The sequence below is a fragment of the Elaeis guineensis genome, chromosome 5 (assembly GCF_000442705.2).
Source record: "Elaeis guineensis isolate ETL-2024a chromosome 5, EG11, whole genome shotgun sequence".
NCBI classification, from domain to species: domain Eukaryota; kingdom Viridiplantae; phylum Streptophyta; class Magnoliopsida; order Arecales; family Arecaceae; genus Elaeis; species Elaeis guineensis.
Genome location: NC_025997.2, coordinates 54,877,297 through 54,889,105, shown reverse-complemented (window position 1 = coordinate 54,889,105; position 11,809 = coordinate 54,877,297). Strand labels below are relative to the sequence as shown.

Below are 11,809 nucleotides of genomic sequence, written 5' to 3'. Positions count from 1 at the left end.
ATTCTTGAGACAATATGATTCAACAAATTCGATCGATCAGATCAAATCATGTTAATATTATCATGTGGATAATTCAATAAAATAAAATCTAAAAATACCTGATCTGATCAAGGTGGATGTCGGTGTACCGTCCGACGATCACAGATAAAAAATTCATCACGAGGATCATTTAAATTCATCATCATTCTTCTCAAAATTTTAGAAATCTTAGGAGAGAGAAATAATCTAGAGGGAGAAAGTAGAGAGAGAAAGTCCAATTCTAAAGAGAAAAAATACTAGTTCAGGCTGAAGGGAGAGAGGGAAGAGAGAGAAACTCTCTTTCTCATATTTTATTATTTATATCATTATTTATTAATTAATTTAATAATTTTTCTTTTTTTCTTTCTTCTTTTCTTTCTCTCTTTCTTTCTCTTTTTTTTTCTTCACGAAAGAGAGAGGAGAGAAAATTCTTTTTATTATTATTATATTATTATTATTTTATTTTTCTTCTTCTCTTTTTCTTTTTTTCTTTTTTTTTTCTTTTTCTTTTCTTTTTCTTTTCTTTTTCTTTTCTTTTCTTTTCCTTCTTTTTCTTTTTTTTTCTTTTCTTTTCCTTCTTCTTCTTCTTCTTTTCTTCTTCTTTTCCCGTGGGTTCCTCACGGTCCCCTCCTTGGCTGGCCGACTGGCGGTGCAACCGACGTGGGGCGGCCGTCGGCAGGAGGAGAGGTGACCCGACGGCAAGAGGGGGCCAAACCGGTGGTCGGCGGTGACCACCGACGACAGAAAAATGGTAAAAAAGAAAGATTTCTTCCGCAACAAAATTCGGCGACTCCGGTCGTCGACGAGCATGCACATCGGCACGGGAAGGAAGGGGGATAAGAGAGGAAGGGGAGGAGGCTTACCTCCGTCGCCGGCGAAGCTTTTCCGACGAGAAATTGGACGGCATAGGGACGGTCTTTCGTGGTGGATTTTCCAACGATTGCCGCCGATCGGGCTTAAAATCTTTGGTGGAAGGAAGAGAGGAGGGATCTCCTCCTTAAATAGGACCGGAGGGAGCTCGTCTCCGACTCCGATTGGGAGCCGGCGAGAGGACCCTGTTTTTCTTTTTTTCTTTTTTTTTTGTTCGTTTGGGCTTTGGCTATCACATTGGTGGATCTGATTTAAAACTAGAAGGTTATACTAATTATAGTTTTTAATATGATCCGGATGATAGCAAATCTATATCTGGATGTGTTCACTATGTATGGTGGTGCAGTAAGTTGGAAAAGTTTCAAACAGCAAACTATTGCTGACTCGGTCACTGAGGCTGAGTATATTGCTGCTAGTGAGGCTACTAAGGAGGCCGTCTGGATAAAGAAATTCATCACAGAATTGGGTGTGATTTCAGGAATTGAACAGCCAGTATCTCTTTATTGTAATAATACTGGGACAGTTGCTCAAGTTAAAGAACTTAGGTCTCATCATAAATCCAAGCACATCCTTAAATAGTTCCACCTCGTTCGGGAGATAGTTGAAAGACACGATGTGATCGTGGAGCGAGTTGACATCAAGAACAATATAATGGACTCATTCACTAAAATCTTGTCAATACAGTAGTTTGACCGTCACCTTGATAACATGAATATCAAGAGAACTATTTATGTGGCTTGTGTTCATTCCTTTTCGTTTTCGGAATTGAGAATTTTTTCTCATGCGTTGTCTTCTTAACTCAGATAACAAATCAGGAAGTGCTAGTTTGGATATGCATCTAAAATAACAAAACAGAAATTGCAGGACATTTTCTTTACGCATGAGTACTAGAAGCGAACTGGAGTTTCCCTATACTCCAAATATTATCCCCTTTGAATAGAACATAATATCAAAGAGGGGAATAGGCAACAATAAGAGCGTCAAGGTTCGCAACAATTTAGGTCTCCAAATATGGCACTCGCAAGATATGAATATAGACGTGGATTAGAAGTCTAGGACTCTCAATTACAACCGTCTTGTTTTGGCCAATCCCTCCTCATAGGTGCTTCTAGAGCTTTATTTATTTTGAACATTGAATTTTCTTCCAAGTACAGGTGACCTAAGCCAGCTCAGACTTCCTGCTCCATAATTTTCTATATGGGAGACAGGAAAGAGATATTTCAGCACACCAGCCATATGTTTAGACCCATAAATATTGGGGCAGGCGACTAAACCATCAACCACGCCCTGGTGGCAACATCAACCTCCCACCGCCAACTGAATTTTTCATGTGCAGATAACCAGCTCGCTAAACCATCCAGCAATCTCATGGGCGCATTGTCAAGAGCATCTATTTAGCAAAATGACTTAAAAAAAAAAAAAAAAAAGAAAAAACAACACTCACTACAGATCAAATAATATAAGGTGAAAGTTAAATTGTGCGGATTTGAAAATTCAAGGGCATGTTTTGCTGTATCATCTCAGGTATCACCTCAGATCATTCACATGAAAACTAACCATGCAATCAAAAAAGTTGTAGGAAATATACACAATACAAACCACATTATAATTCTTAGATTTACTAACAATCCACACTAGAGTCAAATATGATATTATATTTACCTCGCCTTTAACAAACTAAATCAGCTAGGCAACTTATTCTTTATCATGTATTCCAATCCTTCTTCACGCATTACTGTAGTGATGATGTTACACAGTAGCACATAAACTCATGCCACAAGCCTGAAAAAACAACACAAGAAAACACTGATTTCCCTGCACCGTTTTCTCGAGGCAATTAATGGAATGGTTAGGGAACTAGCTGTGTTACAACCGGACGATGGACCATCGGACACAACATCACATTCGTGAGATCAGTAGGGGAACCGAGACTGCTTCAGCCTCTTCACCCATTGCTGGCTGGAACATGTCCAAGTCCCCATATCTTTCTAGAACACGCATCCGGCACTCTTCTGCAGCCATCAACCCAGTTGAGAAGGCACCATGCACGGTGCCAGTGTATTTCATGCTTGCTGCCTCCCCTGCAAAGAAGAGGTTGTCAACAGGGATCCGCAGCCTTTCACAGAGTTCATGAGACTTCCCCACTGCATCATAGGTGTAGGAGCCCAGTGAGTTTTCATCCGTTCCCCAGTGTGATACCAGATACTGAATCTATAAAGAGAATAGAAAACAACAGACAATAAGTAGATGAAAACCAAATCAAGATCACCGAGCAAACAAGGATAATAAAACAAAAACATACAGGTTCAGATGCATCAGGGAGAATCCCCTTTAACTGCAAAAAGGCAAACTTGGCAGCAGCCTCGTCAGACATTTTTTCAATGTCCCGGGCAAGCCGACCAGCAGGCATGTAAACAAGAACTGGATGACCTGTCGCCTTGTGAAGATTAAGAAAATAGCTGCAACCATAGGAAGTAGATGCAACTACTCCCAGAAACTCCACATTTGGCCAGAAAATCTTGTCAAAATGTAACACAATCTTGTTCTCAGTTCCAACTGCAAGACTTGATATTGCTTCTTCCTTCCACTCTGGAAGCCGAGGCTCAAACTTTATGGAATTGGCTTTTAGAACTCCCAGAGGAACCGTGATGATGGCGGCATCTGCAAAAAATGTTTCTCCATTGCCAGAAGTGACCTCGACTCCCTTCTTACCACGGGCAATTTTCGTTACCCTGAAAACAAAGACAAGTGACTACTTGACATATAGCAGACAATCAATTAGTTCATCCGGTCAATATTCAGCACATACCGGTGTGCAAGACGAATGTCAAGGCCCTTTGCAAGCGTGTTTATAACAGGACGATACCCTCGAACCATAAGGCCATGACCACCTGGGAGCAAGACTTCCTGCATTGAGTGAAGGTAAGATTGTAAGATGACCCCAGCCAACAAAGGAATATGATTCTCAAATCAAAGCTGTCAAATCAGCATTAGTGCTATCACAGTAATTTCTCAGTCATACATTCGGTATCTGTTGGTGAGAAACTACCCACATCAAACAATCAATTTCATCTATGAAAACCTTTTATCTTTTTTTTTTCTCCATTTTTTTTTTTTTGGAGGGGGTGAGGGGAGGAGGGCAAAAGTATGTTCATTATATAGGTCCCAATACTTGCAATGCAACACCCAATACTTGAACCCATAACCTTCTTCAAGGATGGAAGAAGTGTCTGACAACAGGGGCATTGCCAATTTCCATGTTCTTCCATGAAAACTTTGAAAACGAATTTGTTTTCCATGAATACAAAATCTAATCCTTAAAAAAGTTTCTCACCTGATCCCAATGCTTCAGTGAGATTGTATCTGCATCTGCAGCAAACCAACCTTCCATCCGGCATAAGTACCACTGCAGTACATTGTACGCAAGCCCTTCTTGCCTGCAAGAAGAAAAAACATGTCATATACCAAATAAACAATAACTTGGACTACAGGTATGATAGAAAAAGTTCAAAAGGATAAGAATTGGCATTAATTTCATGAAACCTGAGATCTGGACATCTCTCCAGGACAATGGTAATAGCCTGTGCTATAGACATGTCTTCCCCGTGCTCACACCTCAGTTTGTCGGTCTGTAAATTAAACAAGCTTATCGATAACTCATAAACTAAAAAGAAATTAATCATTCCACAGCTGAAAGAAAGAAGAACTTACCTCTTTTAATATACTCTCAAAAACATCACCAACCTTCTGGACCAGCTCTTGTGGTACTTGATGCCCATCTGTGTCAAATAGTGCATAACTGCACATTCAACAAAAAACAGGGAAAGAGGACAAGTGCTATAATCAGTACACAATTGTAGTAAGTTCCTGTGGTCCCTCTCCAAATATTATAAATTATGAACATCATACCCACAAATATATGCCAGTCATGGATACATAGAAGTACATTATTATTCCTAATAATCGGTGTTATCCAAAAGATTGACATCCAAAGAATAAGCTTTCATGGAGGTGTAAACAATAACATACTGAATATGACCAAAATGATAATTACCTTTCCAGATCATGATCAAACAACACTGAGTTGTCACCGCTTGTACGGTAAAGTGGCAGCCCCAGTCTTCCAATCAAAGGAGCCAAGGGATTTTCTTTGCAGACACCATGCAACCTTAGTCATCATAAACAGCAAGCAGCCAAAACATTACTATATTTTTAAAAGCCTACCAAAAAGAACTTGTGCATAAACTGTGAAAAGCTTACCAAGATGCACCCAAGTCAACAGGGAAGCCAAATGAGTAGTCAGTATATATTCGGCCTCCAATTCTATCCCGTGATTCCAATAGAACAACCTGAAAAAAAACACATGCTGTTAGCACAACACATGGAACAGCAAGTTTAACACACCATATTATTTAAACCGATAAATTTAAAAATTAGAAACAATAGTTTGGGAAAGCCAAATTACCTGGAAATTTGCATTTTTGAGTGCATGAGCAGCTGCAATGCCTGCAAAGCCAGCGCCTATAACAATAGCTGAAGGTGACAGAGATTTTCTTCTCTCAACATTTGAGTAAGAAACTGCAAATTTGTCCAGGAAAAAAGTCAGTGCTCATTTGGGAATTTTGCAAAAGCCAGGTGAACGAAAACCAAAGATGCACATAAACATGTGCTTGCATCAACAAGATGCACTATGCAACATGAAAACTACACATCAGAGCAGCAAAGTATCTCATAATATGCATATAAAAATTATATCAACAAATATCATAAAAACACACTTTGCCCGCACCAAAATTTGAACCTTTGCAACCACAACCTTCAAATACATGTAGTCATGCTTGAAGCTTTTAGCACATGATTTTCAGAAATGAAAGTCAGAAACAAATCAAGATGCTGCCCACTGTAAATATTTTGATGTAAGATAAGACACTGAGATGATTGACACAATAACTTTAAAGTATATTTTATTGATGGGAAGGATTTGATCGATATTTGAACCTGGGAATGATTTCTGTCAAAAGAAGCCAGTGCATACACTCCTATCATTCCTTTCTAAGGAAGACTCTAGGAAGGTTATTGTCTCTATGAGTGTATAACAAGACGAGGCCAGCCCAAGATATAGCTATATGGGAAGGCTTACAGGGAAGCACCTTCCTCCATTTTTCCTCAAAGACTAAAAAAAAGAGAAGGATATATTGGAAGGCTGGGGCAGTCACAAGATGAATGACATGAAGATGAATGCATGATGATCTTGTGCATGTACCATTGGCACTAAGGGGTTGCAGAAATGCACACAATGAAATCCTTATAATGTTCCCATAGGAATAGTGGATGCGGTCAAGAAAAGGATGCAAAGGAAGGGATAAGCTGAAGGAGACCAGAAGATTATTGTACCATCAATACTAAGATTTTATGTTTATTGGAGTTCGTCTAAAGGTGATTTTCAGAACACTGAAAACCTTGAAGTTGCTGCTCAAGGTCCTTGCGATCCCTTTTACTTATCTGAACATCTCCTCCCCATTGATTTCAATGGAGAAATAACTTAAGGACCTGAAAGACATGCCATCACAGCCCCAAAGAGGTGTTCAAATGCCACAGTGTACCACACCACATCATATATTTATGCATGGTCCAACTTGCAACCCACAATTTTACCAAGATAATCAGGCAGAGGAAACAACAAAGCATATGACTTTCAGAAGTCTTAAACATGCAATCATAAGATTTTCAGGATGCCTTAGATCACCTTTTAAACAATTGCGGTATGCTATACATACATGTGGGAAACTCCAACGCCACCTCACTTAACAATATAGCAATATGGGTGTCCCTCCATATATTGGATAACACACCTTACATAGGAGGGCTTCCAAACACCAGTAAATAGATCATGAAGCAACAGGCATGATCTAGATGTTTAATCTTTCTTCATCACAATCAAGAGTGACATTCCATGAACGGTTTCTCTCTTTGTGCTCCACATGAGGATTAAAGAATTTTAACACGTGCACATAAATAATAAGGCGCATACGAACATAAGTTTACAGAGGAGAAAGGGGCAAAAGACTGCAAAAGTGCACTAAATTAGTGCAATAATATGGTGCTATGCAAAATACATTTAGAAACCAGACCATCTGAAAATTATGTGATGGAAGACAATACAGTATGATTACCTCCTTTGATCAGCAATACCCAAACGGCATTTAGCATGACCACAAAATATATGAACCTATAAAATAATATAAAAAGCATGATTCTAGTGCTATAGATTGTTGCCTAACAGTACAAGCTATTAAAGCAGCCACCATATGAGGCCACCACCAAGGACCCAGGGAGTAATTCGACAGAAAATATCATTCAGATTGCTACAGGTTGTCCTACAGAAATTTCATTGCAAAATTCTCTGACAGTCCAACTTGCCAAACCAATGAACATGTATGCACCTTTTGAGAGAAGAGAGCTAGTAGCAAACCCCCTTTTTTTGAGGAAATTATATGATCCCTTGATTCCACCTCATTTATGGCTAATTACACCACATAGACAAAGAATAATCAGAACTTGGTTTTATGCTCCTCTTTTTCTTTCTATTTCTTGATAAGAACTACTAATGAAAATCTGAAGAGTCCAATGGGACAGGTGATATCACTGCACCATTCATCAACAGTACACCAGCTGGATCCCATAAAATTATTATTTTTTTTAATAAAGTTAACTGAAATCATGCTAATGAGAACGATATGATATTAGTTGTGCCATAAGACTGGCTCGATAAAATGTTCCTACTTGAGCACATCCATGCCGCCGCTGCATTAGCACATCAGCACATACATTCTCATAATGTGCGCTGAGACATCTGTATGTCCGACAATACTGTAGAACTCATACAGTATATTATAACAAACAATAGACATGTAGGCCAGCAATCCCATATAAAAAAAGATCCATATGATACATACAGCACCCATCCACATATTAATAATAGTACGTCAAATCATACCAACTGGTGTCACTTTAATTTTTTTTTCTGGATTCTTTTTTTTTTTTCCATTTAGGATGAAAAGTAAAGAGCTTGTAATCAAATCCATTTGCAGAAATTCTCACCCCGTTTTCTAGAACATATTTATTGATCTCCATCAAAATCTAAACAAGAACCCAAATGAATAACGAACAAAAAGAAAAATATCGAACTTTTAACTACAACGATTGAAGGGCAGATCTGAAAACCCCCAAAAGAATTTCCGATCACATTACCACTTAAAATCAACATCACGGATAAAAATTTAAAAAGTAAAAAAAAAAACAAAAGGCAAAGGAGGTACCTTTCTTGAGGGGAAGATTATTACAACGGCTCTCCATATCTCTGAGATCGGGAATCTCCGTTCCAGCAACTCCTCGAATTTAAGATAGATGGTGGTAATTGAGGGGAGTAATGGAGAAAAAAGAGCAGAAGACAGGCGATGAAGTGGTTGGAATTCGAATTGAGACCCAGATTGACGAACCAGCTCATGCGGAATCCCGAGTAAACCCTAGATCGCCTCGGAAGCTCTCAATGGGTGAGGGGCGACTTCTCGCCGGAGGATGGCCGATCAGCCTAGTTGGGGCCGGAGAATTCGGGCGCTCCCATGAGAAATCCGGCGATCAAAGGTCAGAGTTCCGATGAGACTGGATCGAAGGGAGGATAAAAAGCAGAGACAGAGAGAAAGTTCGGAAAGCCAAAGGGGTGGATGAAAGCTGGCTCTGTGTGTCCTTCCTCCGCCCGCCCTGGGCTCCTTTTATAGCTTCAGTTTTTGTGGTATGTCCGCTCACCTACAGGTCATCTTACCTTGTCCAGTCAACCATCATGTTGCCATCACTCGTTTTTATAATTACAATACAGTAACATCATACCGTAATTAACTTTACCATTTTGATAAGATAACATCAAAACGTCCCAGCAAGCAAGATGTAAAAACAAGAATAATCAAAAATAAAAATTAATATGATAATATTATGAATAAATTCTATAACTACTATTTTTCTATATAATAATTAATTAATATTAATATTTTGTAACTAAACTTATGGTGTGTGCGTTTTTCTTTTTTGCTTTTTTTTTTTTTTGGTTTTTTGTTTTATAGAATTCTTATGGTTTTTCTTGTTTCAACTTTAGCTATTTTGGTACGTTTACCTGTGGTGCATTTAACGGAGTTCCTTTGGCGTCCTCCACCGAAGCAGGGCCAGCGCGGAAGGGGCAGGCAATTTACTACGCTACCTTTCAAGGGTATCTATGAGTCTACCACAGGCTGACGATTACCTCTTTCTAGCTGTATAAGCGCATGAATGGATCCGGACCGTCCATAATTTTCACACCATCTGAATCTTATGCTGTTGGCTTGCTGCCCTTCGGAACATCACGAAATGGACAGGAGATATGGAACGTCAAGTATCGCACGCAACTCCATATGATGATTATACAAAAAAAAGGCATCGTATAAGAATCACACGGTAACCATCACCGACCGCGTCGTAACGCCGCGTGTCGATCTGCGCGGTTCCTATTGGTTGGTTGAAGGACGAACAAGAGCCGTTGGATGAAGTTAGCTGACGTTTGATGTCTCGCGCGGTATTTATGGTTGCGGGTGTAGCTTCGCCTGCTGCTTGGGTTGGACAATTCCTTTACGTTGCTCCGTCCAATTAGACTAATGCTATGGGGCCCAACCATGATACCCAAATCTAGAAGCCCTATGCCATGTGGCATGAAAGCATTGGTGCAATTTACATTGGTCGGTGCAGTAGGGTAAAAGGTAGGTCGACACGTCTGTATTTACCACCTACAAATGCTCGGCGACCTCCTGGATTATTCTAAAGATAATCGGTCGAAAATAAAAAGATATTTCAACATTGGTTGGTGTAAATTGACATATTCCAACCTGCTAGTCAATACCATGTCTATATGCCAACCTAGGTTTTTATCAGTATTATATAACTAGGAATTGAATTTAATTATTAAATATTTAAATCAACCAGTTAAAATGGAAGCAAATCTTATTCATAGTGAATTAGCTTCAAATTGCAATATCTTTACCATTTTTAAAATAATTATCTTTATAATATTACAATACTCGTTGTCTAGATTTGAGGGGATTGTTACATATATATTAGTATTGGATCTTAAAAATAATAGTTATTAATTATTATTAGACTGTCATTTCACTATATAACTGATAGGATAGAAAAAACGATCATTATTATCGTATGTGATATTCATTTAATAAATAATATTTTAAATTCAAATTATGTTAATGTTAGCAATAATTTTTAATTCATTCAATGGTTAAACAAGTTTAATCATAAAGCAATTTTATCGAAATTATTGGGGATAATTTCGTACTAGCCAAAAACGTAAGGCATACGAGGACGTGAAGCCATATTAGGCTTGGTCTGAGACCTGATTCCATCACATCATCCTATTAAGATATGAAAATAATTAGGAGTAGAAGAAGGACTATCCATTCTCAAAATAGCTGGTCGTCATTCCATGCTGTTAATGGATGTGGCCCTCGCATACCATGAGGAGATATTACTCACCTAACTTGAGAAGGTTGGAAGGACAGGCACAATTTTCAAGGATACTCAATGAGGATCACTAATAAGGGTAATGAATATCCCAATAAAAATATCAAAATATATAATAATCAACCTTTATTCCTCAAGAATTAATGCTTTTATTTATGTTTTGCAAGAAAGATGATCGCTAATACAAAGAGTTAGATTCGCAGGTTAAAAAAAAAATTGAAAGCAAATCGGACTCAAAATGGATCCCAAATAGAGATCTAAAAGAGGCTCAAATTCAAACCAAATTGGTCTCAAAATGGAATCCAAATCGACCCAAAACCAAGCCTAAATCAACCCAAATTGGTGTTCGATGTACGGTGGACGGATCGGCCAGTCCACGCATGGTCCACAGAAATAGGCATGGTCTACGTCGCGGTGTATGGGGTGGGCAGCCTTCTATTCACCATCGGATGGCTGAGAGGGCATAGAACACTCGATCGAATGGCTAGCAGAGCTCAGTCCTATGTCAAGCGGTGGTGGCCCACATCTATTACGTGATCCAATGGTCCAGAAACAAGCTTTGCATGATCCAATGGCTGGAATTGTTGCCGACTGAAGAACAAAGTTTGAGAGAGTTTTTCTTACATGATCTAACAGTTCTCATTCAATTTGGGCCGAGATCCGATGATCAGAATTGCATCCGACTTGATTTTGGACATTTTGAGGCGAGATTCTTGTCATTTGATGGAGATCCGACAGCAGGCATGGGTTGACGTGTTTGAATGTGATTAAGAGCCCGATTTCAACCTGATTTCATCTTAGATTTCAGTCGGATTTCACTCTATTTAAGAGCCTACCATGGGAATCAAAAGATATCATCCAACAGATTGAAAGTAAGCAATAGACAGCCACAACAAATTGTAGTTTTTTTATTTTAGATTTTGTTCTAAGTATTGAAAGAAGAGTGGAGAAGAAGATTGCTTCAGGAAGAGGAAGTGTGGTGACAGGGTTCTAAATCTTTCAGAAGATATATCCAGGAGCTATGCTTGACTAAGGTGTGTTGGAAATTGTGTCTCAAAATCAATTATCAGCCTGTTAACGGTTGTGCTCTTTTCTACTTGTATATAAATTATTCAATAAAAAAAGATATTTGCCATTTTCATCATAAATATTTACATCTTTAATATGAACTCTTGGATTGTGATGAAGTCCTTAGGACTAATTTAAATAGAGGATTTAGTCTTTAAACTTATTCGCGATCAATGATACATTATTACTAGGATGATAATGATATCAAGTGTAGGTCGTTGTATGCCATATGAGTTGATTGTCCTCTTAATCAAGGAGTGTAAAGATACTAGTATGGCATGCAGTGGAGTGTAGGAGT

The 11,809-nt window shown here is 38.6% G+C and overlaps 1 protein-coding gene across 1 annotated transcript; it reads right to left on the bottom strand.

The window, feature by feature from the left end:
- Window positions 1–2,471: 2,471 nt before the first annotated feature.
- On the bottom strand, window positions 2,472–8,615 carry LOC105035697 (polyamine oxidase 3). Its single transcript, XM_010911347.4, has 10 exons — window positions 8,208–8,615; window positions 5,354–5,466; window positions 5,149–5,237; window positions 4,943–5,056; window positions 4,600–4,687; window positions 4,432–4,517; window positions 4,223–4,325; window positions 3,698–3,795; window positions 3,191–3,620; window positions 2,472–3,099 (listed from the first exon to the last, which is right to left on the bottom strand). The coding sequence occupies exons 1-10, from the start codon at window positions 8,242–8,244 to the stop codon at window positions 2,788–2,790; spliced, it is 1,470 nt and encodes a 489-aa protein (XP_010909649.1). The 5' UTR covers window positions 8,245–8,615; the 3' UTR covers window positions 2,472–2,787.
- Between the last annotated feature and the right edge of the window lie 3,194 nt (window positions 8,616–11,809).

Coding starts and splice junctions, on each gene's coding strand:
- LOC105035697 (XM_010911347.4), bottom strand. CDS start 8,244: ATGGAGAGCCGTTGTAATAATCTTCCCCTCAAGAAAG. Junction 5,238..5,353: donor TCAAAAATGCAAATTTCCAG/GTAATTTGGCTT, acceptor GTTTTTTTTCAG/GTTGTTCTATTGGAATCACG. Junction 3,100..3,190: donor TCCCTGATGCATCTGAACCT/GTATGTTTTTGT, acceptor TTCTCTTTATAG/ATTCAGTATCTGGTATCACA.